This window comes from Hemicordylus capensis, chromosome 4 (genome assembly GCF_027244095.1).
Source record: "Hemicordylus capensis ecotype Gifberg chromosome 4, rHemCap1.1.pri, whole genome shotgun sequence".
Lineage (NCBI taxonomy): Eukaryota > Metazoa > Chordata > Lepidosauria > Squamata > Cordylidae > Hemicordylus > Hemicordylus capensis.
This window is the reverse complement of record NC_069660.1, coordinates 209,997,529-210,022,342: the sequence shown is the minus strand read 5'-3', so window position 1 is coordinate 210,022,342 and position 24,814 is coordinate 209,997,529. Positions and strand designations below refer to the sequence as shown.

At 42.6% G+C, this 24,814-nt stretch overlaps 1 protein-coding gene and 1 long non-coding RNA gene across 3 annotated transcripts in view; both read left to right on the top strand.

Annotated features, from left to right (window-relative positions):
- Nucleotides 1–18,675, top strand: part of BLOC1S5 (biogenesis of lysosomal organelles complex 1 subunit 5) — a 29,349-nt gene extending 10,674 nt beyond the window's left edge. For both annotated transcript variants that reach the window (XM_053249496.1, XM_053249495.1), the window contains exons 4-5: nt 1,656–1,714; nt 12,634–18,675. In XM_053249496.1, coding sequence (XP_053105471.1) covers nt 1,656–1,714; nt 12,634–12,810 — 236 coding nt within the window. In that variant the 3' untranslated portion in view covers nt 12,811–18,675. The remainder of the gene's footprint in view (nt 1–1,655; nt 1,715–12,633) is intronic.
- Nucleotides 18,676–20,510: 1,835 nt separating this feature from the next.
- Nucleotides 20,511–24,296, top strand: LOC128352859 (uncharacterized). Its single transcript, XR_008320662.1, has 2 exons — nt 20,511–20,570; nt 24,066–24,296. It is a non-coding gene; the product is annotated as an uncharacterized LOC128352859 (long non-coding RNA).
- The last annotated feature ends 518 nt before the right edge of the window (nt 24,297–24,814 follow it).

Here is a 24,814-nt window from a genome sequence, read left to right as displayed (position 1 = left end):
CTTGCATCGGTATCACTGTGGAAGAGAAGTCATCATGTATGCTGAACAATAAACAAAGTCATCAACTGCCAACTGCACTCTGCCCTAGTTCACTCTCTGCTCCCTTCTTCCAGTCCCTGTTTTTGATAGTAAATTGTAAATAAATTACTTTTGCATAGAAAGAAGTAAGAGAGACCCAATTTCATACATTGCTGTTTCTCGTGCATTTCTTTTTCTTTTTTTAATCAAATCTGTATACTGCCCTACTGACAAATGCACTCAGGGCATTGTGCAATCTGGGCCATAATCTCAACCTGACAATTGTGTTCCTGAAGACAGTTCATTGCAAGTGGACTTTGACTCACAATGCAGTTCTTGCTGCTTTTATTCTGTTTCCTCCTCCTCACTTTTGAAAGAGCAGTGAAGATGATTTTTTAAATTCATGAATACTTTGAAAGAGCCCATAGTTGCTGTGCCTAAACATACCTTTTCATCTTCTTCTTTCATGGTTTTCCTTTGTAAAATAAGAATTTCTACTACTAGTGTTTTAATTAATTTATAAAACTACTTTTATTTAAAGTATCCTGAGTGCCAGTTGATGCTGTACAGATAGTATTATAGGCTGCATTCAAAGTGAGACATACTGGAGAACACTTGTAAACCTTAGCTTTTCTTGGAAGTGTTCACTATAATTTGATGTACATGTAATTTAAACTACTACTGTAAGGTAAAGAGTAGTTTGCCCTTTTGGCAGTAGAAGGTGATGCCGCAAAAATATAATACATCTGCTTCATTCCCTTCTTTGGATTGTGGCCATTAACACTTTCATTATTTGTGCCAAAGTACTCAGTTTTTGAGCAAAGCTGGTAATAACTGGGTATGTCAAGTGCCCCATGCTTTCATATTACCACAGACAGAGCTGAGCGGGCTGTGAGGCAGCAACATTGGATGTGGATATAAAAATTTGCATCCAGGTAGAAATAACATCATGTAAAGTTCCAATAACTATGTGTACAAATTATTGATTTGAATATTAAATGAACATCAGAAATTTCAAGGGAGACTCCACTTAATAAAGACAAAATAAACACCAACAATGAAAAAATAATTCTCTTGTAGACTTCCATCCTGCCTTACCTGTTATCAGGCTATTGGAGAAAGCTAAGCCCTGATAGCCTTTTCAGTTGCTCTGAATTCACTGTCACTAATTCACCTTGCCTTACTGATTTCCTCCAAATCTACAAATCCAAATTCTGATTTCCTCCAGATCTACAAAAAATATTAGTACAAACTGTTTCAAACAAGTTATCACTAGCCCAGGATCCCATCCTTGCAAATCCAGCAGTTGTATTATCTGACATTAGATTAGAGACTCATTAGGGCGTTGTTGTTGTTGTTATTTAAAGTGTGTTTTCTTTTGTTTTGACAACCTTTTAAAACATAAATGGGATAAGGAAACAAAATTAACTAACAAGTGAATAGTGCTGCAGTTTATCCTTCATATGCATTTTTTGTTTCCTTACATACGTTTTGGCAGAAGTTATCCTGGCAAAGGTGAGAATGCCACAGTGGTGAAAGTCCACAGTTTCTGTGTGTAGTGGAATGCTGTGGCATTAATCTACTCAGAAGCATATCCACTAAGGTGAGAATGGCTAATTGTAACCTATATATTTCAGTACAGATAGCCAATGAGATGATCAACAGACTCCAGCAGATTGAGCAGGAAGAAAGACAGGTATGTAATGCGCTTAGCTTATAATTCTGGGTCTACCCTACAAGGCATTCTGATATTTGGCATGGTTTTGGTGTACAATGTTGTATGGCTTCAGAGTATTTGCCCGGTATCTATTGTTGCTGCTCCTCATGCTCCTGCATTTAATTTACACATTATTCCCGCCCCCATACCTGTTAATTTGGTTGAGCTATGGGCACTGTGACTTGGGATTTTTTTTTAGTTTGTTTTGTTAAATATTTTGGAAGAGTTACGCTATTAAGTCTTGGAATTGCATTAGAATAGGGCACTCAACATATATAAGCCAAGGAGGAAACAACTTTGTGAATTAGTTGAAGGATATCTCAGCCTATGCTACATGGTTGCAGTAGCTGTGTCTTGGGGCTCATGCAAGATTTCTGTCTATAGATGAATTGTTAATGTATAAATTGAAGCAGCATACTGATTTGACCATTTGATAACCTAGAATGGCTTTAAGCACTGTTACTCGGAAATTATCACAGTTTTTGGCTTGCCTTGTGTAGATCCCACAGATAAAATACACAATCAATTCCCATCAGATTGGAATTGGTGGCTGACATCAAGACTAACATTGCACATGCCAAAAAATGTTTCGTATGTGTAAAAAGGGCGGGGCAATTTTTGCCAATCTCTCCTTCCCTTGGCAGCCCACTATGCTCCTGAAATGTCCCTGAGGGCCGTGGGACCCACAGAGGTCTGCAGAAAAAGCGGGGGGGGGGGAATTCCATGAAAGTCTTTCCTCACCGATGCACATGCAAAATGTTTTTCATCATGCAAGACCTTACTCTGGATGTCAGCTGCTATGTTGTAATGCAGATGACTCTCAAGATTGACAAACTGCTCTGCAACTAATCTGCACAATGCTAAAGAGCCTTCAGGAAAGCAAGAATGAATTCTAGAAGCACACTTTGTAGAAATATTTTGAACACTTATAAAAAGAAACTGAGTAAATTCACCACCACTGGTCTTTTAGAATCGCAAAAATATTGAAGCTACTTGATCCTATTCAGCTTTCTCTGTGTGTGGAAAGTTTTTCTTAGAATTTCCTTCACAGCTAGAGAGAAGGGAAAGAGATGGTTAAAGAAACCAAAATCCCTATTTTGTGTGGAACAAAAATTACCCAACAGAATGGAAATGTAAATCTTTCCTGGTTAGTTGAAAACACTGGCCATATTATGAAAACAGCTTATTGGAATGGAAGTGTTTCATACTTGTGGATGTTATTTAATGAAAGGCTATATTATAAGAACATGTGACTCACTGGAATCTCTCACATGGCTGCACATTGCTTGTTTGTAATACAGATACTCTAAAACCTCAGGATTAGGAAAAACTGTGCAAGTTAATTCTCCATGTTACTTCGGTACTTCACTGTTACGGGTAGGCAACCTGGTCAACTCTTTGGGCTGTAATAGCGATTGCATTGTAAGTAGGTTGCTGTAACACTTTTTCATTCTGTGTAATTCCATTAATACGTATGAGTATGATGGATAGTGTTCTGCAAAACACTATCAGGTACAATGCAGGTGTGACATTCCCAATCTGACCTTGGCTAAGAAATTGGGAGTGTAGTGCGGACTCCCTCTACCACTCTCATGGATGGACCTCCCCCCGCCCTTTATTCCCGTTTTGAAACTATCCGTGATGCAGTGTACATCAGCACCAATGTTAATACTCACTGTGGTTACCTTTATCAGAGTATTTGAACCAAATTCTAGTTGTAAACTCTAGTTTTGAACCTAACCATGGTTAGAGTTAACGTCAGTGTAGAATTAAGAGGGTAAAGATAGGAGGACCCTTAACAAAATCCATAAAGACCACACCCTCTGACCCAACTTCATTTGAGCTCAATTTTGGACTCTTTGTAGTTTTCTAAAGTTGATAGCTAAGGTAACCAGGGCCTCTCTGGCCCCTCTGTAGTTCCAGCTCTGGGTGTAATGCTACATCATGGTGAGTTCCAAGGAAGAGAAGTGCGGATTCCCAGAGTAAGGAAGGGAAGAGAAGGAGGAGTGGTGGTGCAAATCTGTAGCACACTCTGTCTTGTGGTAGCAAGCATGACTTGTCCCCTTAGCTAGGCAGGGTCCGCCCTGGTTGCATATGAATGGGAGACTAGAAGTGTATGCACTGTAAGATATTCCCCTCAGGAGATGGAGCGGCTCTGGGAAGAGCAGAAGGTTTCAAGTTCCCTCCCTAGCAGCATCTCCAAGATAGGGCTGAGAGAGATTCCTGTCTGTAACCTTGGAGAAGCCACTGCCAGTCACTACTGTGTCATTTAATTGCTTTCAAGTGTTACTTGAGGAAGTCTCATTGGTGGGGGGGAAAGTACAAATTAGATGTGCCTCATTTATCCTTTTAATTTCAGTGGGACTTGCTCAAGTAAACTTAGTCAAGATGTTAGCCAGTATGCTCCCAGCAGCAGGTGTACTGCAGAAAGGAGCCTACAGAGCGTTCCATTAATGAGGCAAGCAAACCAGGCTACAAACCATGTGGAAAGCCAAAAACCTCCCAGCTAATCTGCCCTGGGGAGAAATTCCTTTCTAACCTTAAATAACAGATCGTGACTGTGAGCAAACTTCACCCATCTAGTCTTCACAAGAAAGGTTTTCTTGGAGTACAACTCCAAGCTCCATGAAGATATTATCTGTCAGTATATGAAGAAACCACTTATTCATATGCATTAGACTTACAATGGTTGTGATTGCTTGACGAATTAGGATCTTTCCCCCTGCAAACATTTATAATTCATATAAATGATAGCATTTTTCATCTTGCTCAGCTATGGGAAAACAATCCAGTTGTTACCAGCTGCAGGAAACATATATTGCCCACGTGCCACAAACCACAGAACTATCTATACTTCTCTTTGCCATGCCAGTCTCGTTTTGTGATGCTTTGTGGCTTAATTGCAAAGGACTGCTGAAATTTTTAGAGTCAGCTTTAGTTTACTTAAAAGATTTCTCTTCCAACTTCTGCACCATCCTGGGAAAGCCAAAAATTAATTTTTTTAATTGATGGCTTTCCTTAGTTTCTGTGCGTCACTGGGCAGCTTTTTTTTTTCCTTTTCACGAACAAGACAGTCCTGTGTCCTGGCTATACTAAATGTTTATAAAATGCATATATTTAAGATGGAGACTGACAAACACTACATACAGGGTTCTTATGATCCAGAGCAACCAAAAAAAAAAGTAGACCAAAAAATCCAGTGAGCATATTGAGATCGGGGTAGTGGTGGCAATACTGCTTCTCATGTATTTTGCTGAAGTTTACTGTTGGCACTGAAAAAGCAAAATTACTAAATAGAGAAGGCCATGCTTATTAAGCACACAAATTTTGGTTGGTTGGCTTGCTTACTTGAATTTGTGTATACTGTGCCACCTCTTGCAAGAGCACTCAAGGCAATTTATGCAGACCAAGCTATAAAGCACTCTCTCCAACACCCAAGCAGAAAATCCTTCAAATTACAAACAGCTGCAATATAAGGAATAAACAATGTTTTGAGACCACACTAAAAACTAGCAGATTCCCTTGTTTTGGAGTCCTCCCCCCCCCCCACCACTCTCTCTCTCATAATCATTTAAATAGTTACAAACAGCTGGAACCAGTCAGCAGCAGGTAATTTAGTTTGCTATGTGCTGTTTTATAACAGTTCTCAAAGTGTAAGGCAGATCTCTCTGGGGAGGTATGAGCTGTTGCCAGTGGACTGACATCTTCTGACCCGCAGTGTGTGTCTTGATTAGTGGAGGCGGCAGAGGGCCATCTCCTGCTGCTCCCCATCCCAGTCAATACAGTGCAGGAAGCTGTGTGCCTTACAGTGTGTTATGATTTTCTGTGCTGGGAGACAATGAGCCTGATACCAATTGCAGGGGGTGGGGTGGGTTATTTCCTAAGTTCCATTCCCTGAATGACAGACCATGCTTTGGGTCTGTCTGGCTCCTCTCCTTCTCTTTTCTTTTAATCCATCTGTGCTGAAGCTATGAGCTCTACCAGTTACATTGTCTTCCTTTGTTACACTTGGGCTATGTGTATACCAGCTGTTTTTTCCTGTGCTAAAATCTCGGAATGTATTGGGAACACCTAGTCCCAGGTGGCTCTTGAACTACAGCTCTACTTTCAGATTTTGTTGTTAGAAAATCAGTATTTTCCTACAGAGATGCTGACTTTCTGCAGTGCTCTATAAGGTGTCTGAACATTGCTCTCAAAGCTTCAAGTACTTGAACCTATCTAGGAGTACATTTGCTTAACAAATAATTGTGCCAGATATGGTTTAAAGCAGCAATTTGTGATATATAGGTATTCTCTCAAACAAATACCACTGGTGGACGTGTGTATACCACAGCAATTTGTTTGTCAAGCAGCAAGCTACCACGCTCCCCAAGTGTTAATCTTATTTGCTGGTAGGCTTGCAAGGTTCCCTCTTAAACTGGCATATTTCTTATTTGTCATCTTCCACATAGCTGCTGTGCTATGGTTTGTACATAAGTACTACAAATCAAAACAAAATAAACTTTGAGAGGGGATCTGGGAGAGAAGCTGATAGTTGTTTTCTTGCTGAAAAGTCCCATTATGATAAAGGTTGAGGAGCCCTGCTGATCGGGATCCTACAGGCTCAGATTGCCTTTTGACCATTCTTTCTCTGGATAGACTAATTTGGTACTGCCTCTGACTTCTCAGCTTATTTTACCCAATTCTGGCATGGAACAAGCCAGGTTCTCTTGTTATGTCTGAGCCCAATGTTCCTGGCTTATTCTAGCCAAATAAAATGACACTTGGGTAAATGTGGTAGGATCTTAAGCTGAACCTGGCTTATTCTGAAACCTTGGCTAATATCATAATGGTATACAAATCTATGGTGCGGCCACATTTGGGTACTGTGTACAGTTTTGGTCACCATGTCTCAAAAGGGACATTATAGAACTGGAAAAGGTACAGAAGAGAACAACCAAGGTGATATGGGGCCATGGGCAGTTTCTTTATGAGGCAAGGTTACTACACCTGGGGCATTTTAGTTTAGAAAAAAAGGCTACTGAGGGGCAACATGATAGAGATGTATAAAATTATGCATGATGTGGAGAGAGTAGATATAGAGAAAAATTTCTCCCTCCCTAATAACACTAGAGTTGGAGGTCATCCCATGAAACTGATTGCCAGGATATTTAGGACTGATGAAAGGAAGTACTTTTTCACACAGCGCATAATGTGGAATTCTCTGCCACAGGATATAGTGATGGCCACCAGCCTGGATGACTTTAAGAGGGGCTTAGACAAATTCATGGAGGACAAGTCTATCAGTGGCTACTAGTCTGAGGACTATAGGCCACCTCCAGCCTCAGAGGCAAGATGCCTTTGAATACCACTTGCAGGGGGAACAACAGTAGGAGAGAGGGCATGCCTTCAGCTCTTGCCTTTGAGCTTCCCAGAGCAGGATTGATTTGATTTAAATCAAATCCTTTTAAATCATGATTTAAATTGCTTCACAGAAGGACTCAGTTTTAATTATTTAAATCAGAACTTAAATTACTAGTGAGGAAGAGTCTGTTTAATCATTTTCTATACAAGTACATTCTTGTTGTCTAATATAACTTAATACATATTTAGAGATACAGGTAGGTTTCATTTTTAGAAGGTAGGTACACACTTCTCATAATGCTGTTTCATTCAGACAGTCGGGCCTTGCATTCCATTGTTGCACTGTTTGCATTTTCCATGCATGCTTTTCTTACCCATGGGTACAGGAACCTCATTAAAATATCCCAGATAGGGTCTCTCTTATTGCGTGTTGCCATGATAAGTGTTTCTCTTATCCCTCAGGACTGCATGAATACAGGTTGAGTATCCCTTATCTGGACATCCGAAATCCGGAATGCTCCAAAATCCGGGCACCACGCCGGCTGCAGTAGGAGCAGCAGTAAGTGGTGGCTGTGGGTGTTCTCGCTACGTATGTGTAGTGCTGTGGCTTCTCGGGCTGCGCTTGGAGCGTGCTGGCGGACACCACCAACCCGGTCATGGGAGGCCCAGTCTCTACCAGGCCCTTCAACATGTTTCTGCCTGCCGCCGCCCACTGCTACCGAGGAGGAGGAGAGCTTTATTATTCACTCTGCGCGGTCCACGTGGAGACCGCAAAGTGCAGGTGCTGCTGCTACCATTACCACCCCAGGTTACCCAAAGCATGCTGGGGCTTGTAGTCCTGGTGGACATAGGACATAGGAACATAGGAAGCTGCCATATACTGAGTCAGACCATTGGTCTATCTAGCGCAGTATTGTCTTCACAGACTGGCAGCGGCATTCTCCAAGGTTGCAGGCAGGGTTCTGTCTCAGCCCTATCTTGTAGATGCCAGGGAGGGAACTTGAAACCTTCTGCTCTTCCCAGAGTGGCTCCATCCCCTGAGGGGAATATATTTCAGTGTTCACACTTCTAGTCTCCCTTTCATATGCAACCAGGATGGAGCCTGCTTAGCTAAGGGGACAAGTCATGCTTGCTACCACAAGACCAGCTCTCCTCTCCTGATGGCAGAAAGTCCCTCTTTTCTTTTACTGGGCTTCCGCCCCCTGAAATTACAACTTTTCAAAATCTGGAAAAGTCTGAAATCTGGAACACTTCTGTCCCAAGCAGTCTGCATAAGGAATACTCAACCTGTATGTTCTTTTCACTTTAGTTTTCACTTTCTATTCTCCTCCCCTGTCCCTTGCGTTTATATCCAGACTACTCCTCCTTGCTCAGATCTACTCTATCCCTCCAAATCCTCTATTCAGTCATTGACCTTCTCTCCTTGCACTTTTTGTGCGGGTGGGGAGAGCAAGGGCTTGACTGTGTGTATGTGCTGCATGTACAGGAGGACCTTGTTACTCACAGGTCCAGCATCCACAGAGTAATTGGCATCTGACCTCGGTATACAGTGAGGGAAATAAGTATTTGATCCACTGCTGATTTTGTCCGTTTGCCCTCTGACACAGAAATGACCAGGCTATAATTGGAATGGTAGGTTTATTGTAGCTGTGAGAGACAGAATAACAACAAACAAACCCTCAAAAGCCCAGTGCCCAAAAGTCAGCGATGGATTTGCATTGTAGTGAGGGAAATAAGTATTCGATCCCCTATCAACCAGCAAGATTTCAGGCTCCCAGGTGTCTTTTCACTATATGCAGGTAACGAGCTGAGATGAGGAACACCCTCTGTAAGGGAGTGCTCCTAATCCCAGCTTGTTACAGTACCTGTATAAAAGACACCTGTCCATAGAAGCAAGCAATCACTCAGCTTCCAAACTCACCACCATGCCCAAGACCAAAGAGCGGTCGAAGGATGTCAGGGACAAGGTTGTAGGCCTGCACAAGGCTGGACTGGGCTACAAGACTATCGCCAAGCAGCTTGGTGAGAAGGTGACTACAGTTGGCACGATAACTCGCAAATGGAAGAAACACAAAATAACTGTCAGTCTCCCTCGGTCTGGGGCTCCATGCAAGATCTCACCTCGTGGAGTTGCAGTGATCATGAGAACGGTGACAAAGCAGCCCAGAACTACATGGGGGGAACTTGTCAATGATCTCAGGGCAGCTGGAACCATAGTCACCAAGAAAACAATTGGTAACACACTACGCCGTGAAGGACTGAAATCTTGAAGTGCCTGCAAGGTCCCCCTGCTCAAGGCAGCACATGTACAGGCCCATCTGCAGTTTGCCAATACACATCTGAATGATCCAGAGGAGAACTGGGTGAAAGTGTTGTGGTCTGATGAGACCAAAATCGAACTCTTTGGCATCAACTCAACTCGCCGTGTGTGGAGGAGGAGGAATGCTGCCTATGAGCCCAAGAACACCATCCCCACCGTCAAACATGGAGGTGGACACATTATGCTTTGGGGGTGTTTTTCTGCTAAGGGGACATGACACCTTCACCGCATCGAAGGGACGATGGACGGGACCATGTACCGTCAGATCTTGGGTGAGCACCTCCTTCCCTCAGCCAGGGCATTGAGAATGGGTCGTGGATGGGTATTCCAGCATGAGAATGACCCAAAACACACAGCCAAGGCAACAAAGGAGTGGCTCAAGAAGAAGCACGTGAAGGTCCTGGAATGGCCCAGCCAGTCTCCAGACCTTAATCCCATAGAAAACCTGTGGAGGGAGCTGAAGGTTCGGGTTGCCAAACATCAGCCTCGAAACCTTTCTGACTTGGAGAGGATCTGCAAAGAGGAGTGGGACAACATCCCTCCTGGGTTGTGTGCAAACCTGGTGGCCAACTACAAGAAACGTCTGACCTCTGTGATTGCCAACAAGGGTTTTGCCACCAAGGACTAAGACAACTTTTGTGAAGGGATCGAATACTTATTTCCCTCACTACAATGCAAATCCATTGCTGACTTTTGGGCACTGGGCTTTTGAGGGTTTGTTTGTTGTTATTCTGTCTCTCACAGCTGCAATAAACCTACCATTCCAATTATAGCCTGGTCATTTCTGTGTCAGAGGGCAAACGGACAAAATCAGCAGGGCATCAAATACTTATTTCCCTCACTGTACACAAGGGGATAGAAATGGCTTTAAAAGGGTTATATCTGTGGATTGGGGGTGGCCAGAAATGACCTCTGAGGTAATTTCCGGCCACCATTTTGTGTTCAGCAGCCATTTTGTGGCTATTTTTCAAATAAAATATTTTAAAAACCCAATTCTCTCAACAACAAAAAAGTGGATTTCAATCTCTTGGGGAGCATTGCTAGATTGCTGGGGACCCGCAAAGCATGGTAGGGCACTTTACCGCACTTACCCCCGTGTTTTTGGCTTTCCCCCCGCTTAGGAACCTAATTCCTGGATTTGCATTATCTCAATGCCTTGATATTCATGGTTTCGGTAACACAGGAAGCTGCCATATACAGGTGAAACTCGGAAAATTAGAATATCGTGCAAAAGTCCATTAATTTCAGTAATGCAAATTAAAAGGTGAAACTGATATATGAGACAGATGCATTACATGCAAAGCGAGATAAGTCAAGCTTTAATTTGTTATAATTGTGATGATTATGGCGTACAGCTCATTAAAACCCCAAATCCACAATCCCAGAAAATTAGAATATTACATGGAACCAAGAAGTCAAGGATTGTAGAATAGAACAATATTGGACCTCTGAAAAGTATACAGTGTACTGTGCTTGATTGGCCAGCAAACTCGCCTGACCTGACCCCATAGAGAATCTATGGGGCATTGCCAAGAGAAGGATGAGAGACATGAGACCAAACAATGCAGAAGAGCTGAAGGCCGCTAATGAAGCATCCTGGTCTTCCAGAATACCTCATCAGTGCCACAGGCTGATAGCATCCATGCCACGCCGTATTGAGGCAGTAATTGCTGCAAAAGGGGCCCAAACCAAGTACTGAATACATATGCATGCTTATACTTTTCAGAGGTCCGATATTGTTCTATTCTACAATCCTTGTCTTCTTGGTTCCATGTAATATTCTAATTTTCTGGGATTGTGGATTTGGGGTTTTCATGAGCTGTACGCCATGATCATCACAATTATAACAAATTAAGGCTTGACTTATCTCGCTTTGCATGTAATGCGTCTGTCTCATATATCAGTTTCACCTTTTAATTTGCATTACTGAAATTAATGGCCTTTTGCACGATATTCTAATTTTCCGAGTTTCACCTGTACTCAGTCAGGCCATTCGTCTATCTAGCTCAGTATTGTCTTCACAAATTGGCAGCAGCTTCTCCAAGGTTGTAGGCAGGAATCTCTCTCAGCCCTATCTTGGAGAAGCCAGGGAGAGAACTTGAAACCTTCTGCTCTTCCCAGAGCAGCACCATCCCCTGAGCCATAGCACTAGCTGAGAATGGAACCCCCGTGAATACCTGTACACCACTTGCAGAATCAGAGCCAGCATGGTGTAGTGGTTAGAGTGCTGAACTAGGACCGGGGAGACCCGAGTTCAAATCCCCATTCAGCCATAATACTAGCTGGGTGACTCTGGGCCAGTCACTTCTCTCTCAGCCTAGCCTACTTCACAGGGTTGTTGTGAAAGAGAAACTCAAGTATATAGTACACCGCTCTGGGCTCCTTGGAGGAAGAGCGAGATATAAATATAATAATAATTATTATTATTATCTCTCATCCCCATATATTGTGGTTAACATGCTCATATAATAGATTTATTTATTTATTTTATTGTTGAATCTGTATATTGCCTTTCATTAAAACAATCCCAAAGCGCTTCACACAGAAAAATTAAAACAAGACTATAAAAATACACAGTGAAAATATTAAGCTAAAATATAAAAACATATATATGACTAAAAAGATTTAAAATACAAGCATAAAATAACCATACAAAATACAATGAAGGAGCAGTATTGTCAATCGTATAAAAGCCTGGGTAAAAGGCCAAGATGTAACACGCTTTCATAATTAGAAAGTTATGATTAATATTCATGGTGATGACCTTTGACCGAGGTTCTTTATGAATTTTTTAAAAAATCAATTTAAATCAAAACAATCGGATTTAAATTTTTAAAATCCTATTGTATTTATTTTATTTTTTAAAAATATCATTGATTTTATCAACCCCGTCCCAGAGGCATCTGGTGGACCGCTGTGTGAAAGGGGATGCTGGACTAGATATGCCTTGGGCTGATCCAGCAGGGCCGTTCTTATGTTCTTAGCATTGCCCAATTTGGACATTGCATAAGAGATCTTGGCTTGTTCTAAGTCAGGATTGGAAGTAGAATCCTTCCTCCCCTCACTTGCAAAGGGGAGTTGGAATGTGCACCTGAGGCTAGAGGACATCACATGAAGTCAGTATTCAATTCTGGCTGCTCATTACCTCTAAACCAGACCAGTGCCACAAACTCTGTACTCTAAACCACCTGTTACCATCTAGAAATGCCACTGACAGCTTCCTCTCTCTTCTCAGCTTCAGACTGAGAAGCTAATGGCTGGCGAAACAAAGCGTATAGCACTGTGGGAGGAATTCATGAAGGAACAGCACAACATGAGAGCAGTTGTGGATGAAGAGCATACAAAAGCTATGGAACGCCTTAAAGAACAATATGCTACAATGGAGAAAGGTCTGGCCAAACACACTTTCTAAGAACTCTTGGTTACAATGAGACTGTTCCTCATCTGCAGTATTATTTCTCATCTTGGTCCAGCATCTTCCAGTTTCAAGGTTGCCAACACTCTCAACAGAGTTCAAAAAACAGTAGTAGCAAAAAGGTCTTTTTTAAAATCTCAGTAACAACTGGGATTGGTTTGTGAAATCTTTTTGTTGGTCTGCAGCACTGAATAATATTCAGTATTATTATTATTGCTGCTGCTGTGTAACTTCAGGCTTTTGCAGGAGCAGAAGAAACAGTATTCTGCCTGAACAAACTAGATTATTTCCACTGTATCTGCCTAGAATTGCCCATCTTGTACATATCTTGTTTTTCATGCAGCCATGTTGCTCTGTTCCAAACAGCAGAAACTATTGGAGACTCCCATATTTTGACTAGGGCAGGAGCATAACCATTTGCACATTAGGACATGTTGTGATGCTCTTTCTTTTGGAATAAGACCATTGTAAAAATCCCCCCAAAGGCACAAAGCTGTGGGAATGACAATAGTCTGTGATTTATCTGTGAAATCGTTATGCTGGCAAGATCACCACAAAGACAGCTGAAAAGACCGTTGGAAGAAGTGGTTTTTCTGTCCAGCTTTTCTTCTGTATTCTCTGCTCCATTTAATCAAAGCAATTTAACAAAGTATTAGTTCTGTTATTTTATCCACTATGTATTTATTCTGCTGGTGGTTCTATGGGTAGTAAAAGAAATACATACCTGGTTGGGCTTTCTTACCTGAAGTCTGAGGCAGAAACAGTAAGTAACAAGGCTATCCGCATGACTGGGAGGCGGGGTGGGTGGCGGGAAGGCTGCGCATAACCTACCTTTCCCCCAGATGATCCAAGTAAAGCTGCTGGGAGCTTGGACTACACTCCCAGATGATCCACACTGCTGCACGCAGTGCCGATCTCAAGAAGCCGGGGCAATACGTCCCAGCCTCCACATACAATGCACCGAGAGTGGTGATTTGGTAGATACCCCCATGAGATGAGTGCTCTAAGCAAAAAAAACACACCACACACACAACCCTGGTGAACTCGCACCCTTAACCTCAGTAAAAAGCTGGGTGGTGTGGGTGGGCAGCACCAGAATCTGCAATGATCCCAGCGCTGCATGCAAGCAGCCTAACCCAGGCTGGGCGGTCCTCACCCGAGTTAGGCTGCTCATGAGAACAGGCTTGACATAATTGCCAATGACTGCTATCTTTTGTGAACACTACAGATGAGCAACTCTTGTCTGAAGTGAAGACTTTTGCATTTAATGTTCTCATTATGGAAAGAAAGCTTCTTGATTAGTCCTTTGTAACCCATCTCTAAAGAAATGCGTTAATAACAGGAATGAGAGCTGAGGTGAACTAAGTGAGGGACCGGATAAATCATTTTGCTGGCTAGGCTGTATGTAAAATAGCAACGTACAAAACAGAATTACTCATTATCTGTGTTGCAACTGCAGTAGGCCAGCAATGGGTTGTCTGTGTGAATGTATGGCTTAGTGTCAAGACTCCATCCTGGCAGCCTGTTGATAATGTGATTAAAGCGAGCAGAGGAGATGGAATAAGTATTTGTGATTTCTTTCAATAACACTGAACTTCTGCCAAGCTGCTCTATCCACTTCCGTAGGAGCTGACAGCTTCATCAATCATCATCAGGTACCTGGACTGAAAGAGTACTTGCCAACACTAAGGCATGCTGGAATGTTGTTAATTCTCTTGTGGGATTTCTTTTTTTTTAGGTGACTTTAAAATATTTCTCACATGGAAGCAGGGGATCAACTAACAAAATCTCTGTACAATGCAAAGTGGTTTTTCAAATGTCTATGTGAACCCATGTTTGTGTGCAGTAAATTAAGAGTATGCATAGTTTATTACAAAGATTGCCAAGAGGCAGCTTTCAGTTTAACACTTCCATGTGTGTTGGTCTTCAAAGCAAATAAAACTTTCTAATAACAATATCATTTTAACTCTAAAATTGAACTTGATTTTCATACATTCAAGTGAAGTGAGAACCCTAAGGCCACCCCTTTCCATGGGCAACTACAGTAGCCCCAAAAGAGGGGCGTGAGGAGATGCATAGGAGTCGCCTAGCTCTCTATTCAGCAACAGCAGCTATGCTTCTCAGAAGGTGGAGCTGCACCGAGGGAGGCCGAGTAAAGCCTGGTGCCTGTACCACCTCAAGAGACCTGCTGGAGCAACCCACTTCAGGTTTGCCCCCTCCATAAGGATTTTTGTGGGTTAGTTCAAAACAGTGTTTAAAATGCCGTCTACTCTCCATCTTAGGGGTTTCAGGTTGAAACCTTGGAGGGTTCCTAGAGTTTTAAGAGTTGCACAGAAGAGTGAATTTCAACAGATGTCGCTTTTCCCATCAAAGTCCTCTAGTGATACCACTAGAGCAGGCCTGCTCAACTTAGGCCCCCCATCTGTTTTTGGACTACAACTCCCATAAGCCCCAGTCACAGGGGCCAATAGCCAGGGATTATGGGAGTTGTAGGCCAACATCTGCAGGAGGGCCGAAGTTGAGCAGGCCTGCACTAGAGGTACACTTTTTAGTGTACCTAGGTACGCACTAGAGGTGGCTCATTTATGCAGCTCTTAAAAATGCTGAAGTCCTATGTCCCCTTGCCAGTCTGCTTCAATCTTTAGCTCTCAAAGTGTACTTTTCTGCCCACTTGATGCCTGCCAACAGCTCACAGCCCCTTCTGTGCCTGATGCTATGCATTTCCCTAGTTCTACTTCCTTCTTGACCTCTTTTTCCCCCTTCTGCTTTATGCCTCCACTACTTGTTACTTCCTGCTTTTTATTTCAGTCCACTGTCTACTGTGTCCTGCTTCCTTTGGCCACTGTGCCAGCCTGCTTCCTTGCCTGCCTTAGTATTCTTAGCAGTCATGGGGTAAGGGGACAGGTTCGTATGTGGATTGGCATCTGGTTGCAGGACAGGAAACAGAGGGCAGGAATAAATGGACAGTTCTCTAAATGGAGGGGAAGTAAGAAGTGGGGTACCCTAGGGATCTGTACTGGGACAAGTGCTCCTCAATGTATTCATAAATGATCTAGAAGTTGAGGTAAACAGTGAGGAGGCCAAATTTGCAGAGGACACCAAACTGTTTAGGGTAGTGAAATTAAAAAAAGATTGCAAGGAGCTCCAGAAGGATCTCTACAAACTGGGGGAGTGGGCAACAAAATGGCAAATGCAGTTCAGTGTTAGCAAGTGTAAAGTGATGCATATTGGGGCAAAAACAAACAAGCCTCAACTTCACATATACACTGATGGGATCTGAGCTTGTCAGTGACTGACTGACCAGGAGGGGAATCTTGGGGTTGTGGTGGACAGCTCGTTGAAAAGTGTTGACTCAGTGTGTGGCAGCTGTGAAAAAGTCCAGCTGCATGCTTGAAATCATTAGGAAGGGTGTGAAAATGGAACTGCTAATATACAGAACTATGCCCTTATACAAAACTGTTGTGCAGCCACATTTGGAGTACTGCGTACAGTTCTGGTCACCATATCTTAAGAAGGATATTGTAGAACTGGAAAAGGTGCAGAAATGGGCAACCAAGATGATCAGGGGCCTAGAGCACCTTCCTTATGAGCACCTTCCTACAGCTAGGGCTTTTTAGTTTGGAAAAACGATGACAGAGGGGAGATATGAGAGAGAGAGATATAAAATCATGCATGGTGTGGAGAAAGTTGTTAGAGGGAATTTTTTTCTCCCTCTCGCATAACAGTAGAACCAGGGGCCATCCCAAGAGACTGATTGCCAAGAAATTTAGGACTGACAAAAGGAAGTACTTCTTCACACAATGCAGAATTAACCTATGGAATTCTCTGCCACAAGATGTGGTGGCAGCCAACAGCCTGGATGCTTTAAGCAGGGTTTGCCCTCTTTCTTGCTGTTGTTCCTTTGCAACTGATATTTAGAGGCATCTTGCCTCTGAGCCACCAGACTAGTAGCCATTGACAGACCACCAGACTAGTAGCCAGGAGAGAGGGCATGCCCTCAGCTCTTGCCTGTAGGCTTCCCAGAGGCATCTAGTGGGCCCCTGTGTGAAACAGGATGCTTTACTAGATAGGACTTGGGCCTGCTATAGCAGGTCTGTACTTAAGTTCTTATTCTTGTCCTTCCAGCCAGCAATATAGACTTGCTGCTGTCCTTTATTCTTGTGGTGTTGTTCAGCTGTTTTTCCTTCTCCTTTTTTATTTTTACCTTGTTTTTCTGTTGTCTTTATCCCTTTGCCTAGCCAAAGCAGTCTTCAACTGCACATAAGCTGGCCTGCTTGCAAACATTTTCTTGTTTATTGTTGACAGTTCATTCCCTTAGTAGTTAGAATGTCTGTGGACATTCCATGACATCACAGTAACTCAGCAAACCAGTGCCAGGGGGCTTCATCAACTTCTGCAAGTTCTCATAGAACATTACAGTATTTATTTCCAGACTGGTACTCCTTAATAGCCACCTAATGGCTCAGCAGGGAAGTAACTTGGCTAGGGAGCAATAAGTTGCTGGTTCGAATCCCCATTGGTATGGGAAACACCTATATCGGGCAGCAGCAATATAGGAAGATGCTGAAAGGCATAATCTCATACTGCACAGGAGATGGCAATAATAAACCCCTCCTGTATTCTGCCAAAAACATCCACAGGGCTCTGTGGTCGCCAGGAGTCAACACCAACTCGACAGCACAACCTTACGTTTACTCTTTATTACTGATTGCTGCTAATACAGCCGCTGTCAGTATATGGTAGTAGACCCAAGGGGCTTAGAAAATTCAAATGAGTAAAAATTAATGGAATGTCAATGCCTGGTGGAATTTTCAGAGAAGCATTAGAGATTGGCTTCTCATTCCCAACACAGGCATTTTTAACCCAGTTATCTCAGTGTAAGTTTCAAGTATTTTTAATATTGCACCTTTAAGCACACACAATTTGATTTTTAAAGGACATGTATGCTAGAGGTAGGAAACACTAATATTTACAAGCCATATATAATCCACAGGCCTCATCTTGCCTCTTTCAGCTTTAGGCATAAAGTGGAATAAATCCTAAATGATCATTTTGTTGGTATGTATTTTTAATATATCTTCAGTGAAAGAGTTTGTGTAGCATATTGATAGTGTTAGAATTAATCTCTGCTCCACTATAGACTCATTGATTGTCTTTAAGCACATTTCTCTCATTCTGTTTCCTGTCTGAAAATAACCATGATATGCCTGCCTACCTCACAGGATTGTTGTGAGGCAAACAAGATCCATTTTAAAAATGTGTTTTCTACTGCTGTAACTGGTTGACATCCAGATTAGCACTGCCCTGGTGCAACTATGGCTGATATCCAGACTAACTTTGCAGTGGCTCTACGGGTAGGGGGTGATTTTTGCCAATCTCCCCTTTCCTTTGAAGCTCATGGTACTTCCTGAAAATATGTCCTTGAAGTCTGCACCATCCTCAGTGACATAGTTTCTGAAGGTTTACAATCTATAGTAGGCTTCCAAGGAAATGGGGATTGGTAAAAACCACCCCTCCCCTGTAGTGCCACTGTAACATTAGCCTTGATGTCAGCTACAGCTGCACCAGCACAGCTAGTCTGGATGTCAGCCACTGAGTTTTATATACATAGTTTCTACTATTCTCAAGGATTTTTTAAAAAGAGGATGATAAGCAAATGCTTTGTTTTAAAATTTTAAAAGAGCTGCTGTGCACATCAAATCTTTGATAAACATGTACAGATATGTAAATATATATTAGAAATTCATGTATATATATCATCTGTTCTTATCTGTGTTGGAAAAAATTGGTATACTACAAATGGAAAGCAGTTTGTGAATTGTATGATGGCTACAAAGAGATCATAAATATGTATAACTTCAACGGTTAAATTGAGTGATTGCTAAGATAACTGAACATTTCACCATCCAAACCAATATGCTTAAGTAAAGTCTTCAAGGAGATGGCAGGAAACCTAAGTTGCTGCTGTTTTTTGTGAAATTGTCTGCTCCCATGTCACACTGCTTACATAAGAAGTGTATTTGCATATGCTGAGAAGTTAAGGGGGATGATGTAATATGTGAATTGGGCATCTATTAATTAGCATGATAACTGAAAAACGATTGTCGATTGATTTGGTTCTCACCAGCAGATGTCAGTATGAGCATTTGAAGTACTTTCTAAATGTAAGGAGTACTCACTTGCATCCATACCAGCTCTAGCATGCCAGCCTTTAAATGTTAATTGAAAGCAAGTCCCAATGATTTCAGCTTTCTTTTATAGATATCTTTTCACCAGCTTTTCCCTTGAATTTTCCCTTGTAATACATTTGTCTTGTCTTCAGTCAATTAAATGAGGAGTGCACAGTATGCTTTCTAGTCCCTGAAGGTGGGACCCTGGAGACACTGAATATGAAAATAAAAGGCTGGCCTGATGATTCAGAGTTCTAAAGCAAGTAGGAGAGCTCACAGCCTTTTTGATTTCATGTATTGGAAGAGTGTGCCCAAGAAAGGCAGTCACTGAGGGATATTCTACATGTTATCCAGACTGAGGTGGAAGAATTCTTCAGACTGTGTTGGGGGTGGGAGGGAAACACTTTTTAAAAAAAATGTTCCCCAGGTTAAAAGCTCCCTGCATATAGTAAATTAGGTAATCTGGTAATCTGATGTGCCAGTCTTCCAAATGCAGTTGATTGTGGTGTTTTGCTTTTTAAACATGGAACAAGTATTGAAAACTACAATCCCACTCCCTACCACCAGAAGCAGTCCAACCCATTCCATTTCCCACCTCATTCGATACATCAGCTCTGAAAAGGTTCGAGGAGTTGCTTGCCTTGCCTCTTCCATGCGTTCCCAAGAAAGCCTGCCTCACATTCAGAGGACCATTTTATATCTGAGGGATATGATTGTAGTCACTGCCCTCCATTCAGTTTTGTTGCACATGGGAAGGCCTGGGTCCTGTGGAGCAGGGGTGGCCCTTTTAATAACTGCTAGCCTCTTACTAATGTGGATAGCTGCCCACGGGCTTCCCTGTTCCACCACCATTACCTCAGTGAGGCATGCTGTTCATTTCCCCCTCCTCCCCTCACTGGGGTGTGCATCTTCTTTCTCCGCTTCCCCTCCAGTAGGAGCTAGGAATGTCTCTGCTGCCACTGCCTGGCTTGGTGGCCTAGACCAAGAGTGCTCACATGGTGGTACTACTGCCTTGGCAGCATGACCTAAGAGTGCTGAGCACCAGCTTACAGATGGGGGAGGCATTGTCCTTTGCATTTGGCAGCAAAATCTCTTGGACCACCCTTGCTGTGGAGTCCATTAGTTGCTTAATGAGTCTAGGTCACAATGGGAGTTTATGATACTTTTTGAGAAATGTCTTCACTGAGGCATGGAGTCCTATGCCAGAGTCATTTTTGGAATTGAAAATGGAGGAATCTGTTGAATAGCTTGGATTCTTGAAGTTGGAAGGCATTGCTCACTGCCAGTGCCCTCTCACATTGCTAGCAAGGGAAGACTTTAAATCTGGGCTCCCAAGCTAGAGTATTAGTATTCTTAATACTTGCATGCATTTCCCACATCACCTAGAGAGAGTATTATGAGTATGAAATTTCCACGAAACCAGTTTCCAGTTCCATGTAATGAATGAGCTGTCATTCTGTGACCTAAAAAAGGAAAGTGTTCATGGCTGAATGTGCTGAATAAACACTCCTCTCTTCTCCCATCTTTACTTCAGAAAAGATGTTTCCCTTAATAAGGATTATATGGTGAAATCTGCTAGTATATGTGGTAAGTGCAAGAAAAACATATTGCTAGTATAGGTTTCTAAGGCTGTGATCCTAGGCATGCTTACTTAGGAGAAAGACCCATTGGGACTTACTTCTTGGCAAACATGAATAGGTTCAGGCTGTAAAGTGGAAATAATTTGTTGTAAATTGTATTTGCGTAAGGCTGAGTTCAGGTGGACATAAGGAACTGGGATTCAATGGCATTCACACCATTATTTCAATGTAATAACCACACTTTTAAGCCTCCATTTTAAAAAAAAACGCTTGTAGTATCCACACTGAAGTATGTTACTTTTCCCTTAGAATGACTGCATTCATTGATCCTGCGAGGCCTACTCCTGTAATGTTCAGAAACAAAGAAGTGGAAAAATTAGATTGTTCATCTCTTTGGAAAGATATCCATTCTCCTACTGGTTTCACACTGCATCTCCTGTCTCAGAGCTGTTCACACAGTTGCTAATCTGGATATATTGCATGCACAGCAAAGCAGTGTGCACACTTCTGATGTGCTTGGTATCATGTGAGATGAATGTGTGTACATTTGATTTGATTTGATTTGATTGATTGATTGATTTCTATACCGCCTTTCATTAAAACAATCCCAAGGTGGTTTACAGCAAAAATTTAAACACAAGATGGTAAAAAAGACACAATTAACATATTAAGCGAAAAATATTAAACCAATCTGATTAAAAATTTAAAACAAAAGCATAAAAGCAATACAGAGTATAAAGAGCAGCAGCAGCAGAGAATCAAAGAAATGCCTGGGCAAAAAGCCAAGATTTTACATAATGCCTGTCCTGCCAGGTGGCATCAAAAGTTGGCATTACTCAGCCATTGCTGAAGGCGTGCTGCTAAGCCTTGAAGCTACCTCTGCCCATAGCCCTCTCGTGCTAGTGGTGGAATAACTCTCAGGGCCTACCTAGGTAGGAGGGAGGCCCATGGAGGGCAGTTTGGCAAGGTCCTTCTGAACCTTGGGAGTTAGTCCTGTTTCTTGCATTCCTTCTACTCCCCGCCCCGCCAACCATGGAGCAGAGGAGAAAGATTTTAGATATCAGATAGACATATGTTTGTTTGTTTGTTTATCATATTGTTATACCGCCTGATATGTGCATCTCTAGGCAGTGTTCAACATTTTAATATTTTAAAACGCAGATTTAAATACACGAGATACAATAAAAACAATAGCATCAAGGAAATACAGTTATTAAAACAAATTATTAAAATTAAAGTTTGCCTATGTCACACATGCTATCCTATTGCCCAAGAAACTGGGACAATGCTAGTGAGGGGGGAAGCTGCAGCTTGGACTGCAATATGGCCTGAAGTCTCTTGTTTTATTTATTTATTTATTTATTTATTTATTTATTTATTTATTTTTACATTTCTATACCGCCTTTCGTTAAAAGAAAACCCCAAGGCGGTTTACAAAAATTAAAACATACAATAAAAGCAATAAAAACACCAAGCAATAAAAACACCAAGCTAAAAACATATCAAACAAGCATAAAAAACAAGACAACAGATAAAAACACACAGAAGCAGCAGTAAAAACGATTATGTAAAAGCCTGGCTAAAAAGCTAAGTCTCTAAAAGCTTTCTAAAAGCCGTGATGGAGTCTGAGGAACGAATGGCCACTGGGAGAGCATTCCAGAGTCTAGGAGCAGCAACAGAGAAGGCCCTGTCCCGAGTGCACGACAGCCGGGCCTCCCTCATTGTCGGCACCCGGAGCAGGGCCCCCTCAGATGTCCTCATCAAGCGGGCAGCAACCCTTGGGAGCAGGCGGTCCCTCAAATACCCCGGGCCCAAACCATTTAGGGCTTTAAAGGTCAAAACCAGCACCTTGAATTGGACCCGGAAACGAACCGGCAGCCAGTGCAGCTCTTTCAAAATGGGGGTGATATGTTCCCAACCGGCAGCTCCGGATAAAACCCTCGCTGCCGCGTTTTGCACTAGCTGCAGTTTCCGGATATTCTTCAAGGGCAGCCCCACGTAGAGCGCGTTGCAGTAATCCAGCCGCGACGTGATTAAGGCGTGGGTAACTGGCCAGATCTGCTTTCTCGAGAAAGGGACGCAGCTGGCGCACCAGCCGAAGCCATGCAAAGGCACCCCTGGCCACCGCCTCTACCTGAGCTTCCAAAAGCAGAGCCGGGTCCAGTAGTACCCCCAAGCTGCGTACCTGCTCCTTCAAGGGGAGTGCAACCCCATCCAGAACCGGTAAAATCTCCTCATCCCGATTGGCTCTCCTACTGACCAACAGTACCTCCGTCTTATCTGGATTCAATTTCAGTTTATTAGCCCACATCCAGCCCCTCACGGCCTCTAGCTCCCAATTCAGGACATCCACCGCCTCCCTAGGGTCAGATGACAAGGAGAGATAGAGCTGAGTGTCATCCGCATATTGCTGACAACTAAGTCCAAGTCCCCGGATGACCTCTCCCAGCAGCTTCATGTAGATGTTAAACAGCATGGGGGACAAGACTGATCCCTGCGGGACCCCACAGGCCAACGGCCACGGGGCCAAGCAGTAGTCCCCCAGCACCACCTTCTGGACCCTCCCCCCAAGAAAGGACCAGAACCACTGCAACGCAGTGCCTCCGATTCCCATACTCGAGAGGCGGCCCAGAAGGATACCATGGTCGATGGTATCGAACGCCGCTGAGAGGTCCAGCAGAACCAACAGGGACGCACTCCCCCTGTCTAGTTCCCGGCATAGGTCATCCACTAGAGCGACCAAGGCAGTCTTAGTCCCATACCCGGGGCGGAAGCCAGATTGAAAAGGGTCCAGATAATCCGTATCATCCAAGACCCTCTGCAGCTGGGACGCCACCACACGCTCTATCACCTTGCCCCAAAAGGGAAAGTTAGACACAGGTCTATAGTTATCCAGATTGGAGGGATCAAGGGAGGGCTTTTTTAATAGTGGTCTTACCACCGCCTCCTTAAGGCACGATGGCATCCTGCCCTCACGATGGCATTACCCAAGTGGCACAAGAAGGAGCCATGATGCAATGGTCCCCATGCTATAAAGGTAACGTATTGCGTAGCATTTCCTTTAAACTACCAATTGTAAAATGAAAGCAATTTTACAAAACAAACATAGTACTTAATGATTGTCATTCTTATAATTATTTATTATGTGTTTATTCCACCCTTCCTCCCAGGCGCTCACATAGAAAAAATCTTAATTTGTCCCAGAAGCATTTTCTGGTTGTGAAAGATAGAGTTATATAAATGCCCTTTTTAGTCCCAGATCACAATAGGTTTTGTTTTGGGGTGGTTCCACCCCCAACTTTCTACTTCAAAACAAAAGTTTGCTTACATTCCGTCTTAAGAATGTGTACAGCAGTATGAACAATTTGTCTGGGTCTAAAGTCTTATCTGTAGAAAGTCTGATTCAGCTTCGGGGACTTAAAGTGCATGTTCTTGTTGCGTTCTGTTTTTTTAAAAAATGCCTTGTTGTGCCTTGTTAAAAAACATTGCTGTCCCCATCTAGGAACAATACAACACTCACATCATTTCCTGAAAAGATGTAGAGTTGGAAAGCAATTATCTACTTACCAAACAAGCTAAATCAACAGTTCCTGATATTCTTCTGAAATATTCAACTTCCCAAGAATCCGGAAAAAATAGTTCCATGAGACGGTGCTATGAATGAAGGTATAACATTTCAGTTTCCTTCAGTTGGAATTTGACATCTTGGGGCAATAAATTACTGTGTATGTTACACTGGTGAGTGAGGAGATATAAGTGGGGGTAGGGGGAGGCTGCTAATGGCAAATTATTTTTCTTCAATAGAGGGACAATGAACTACTTGTGTATGTTTCTTCCACTGTCAGGCATAGCTTTTTTTCTTCTTCTTGGTAACCTTTCATCAATAATCTGCACTGCCAGTAAGAACAACAGGGACCATACAGTGAAATAGTTCAGAGTCAATATAACATGACTTCCATTTTAGCTCCAAAAAATAAAAGTAGCAAAATAAGCTGTGTAGTAAACTTCTAGTGGCAAATAATTGAGGAAAACAATCAGAAGACAAACGTGATTACTCTTCTCTCCCTCCCTCCCCCATATATATCTTATCTAGCAGTTTGGCAGCATCACTTTTTGTTTTGATGAACACAAAAGGAAAATAGAATATTCTAAATTTAGCTTTTACAGACTCAGTATCTCATGTGTTATCCCTCTTTAGGGTTGATGAACAATTCATCTCACAATAGTTGATTTAATGGAGCTTTGTTATTT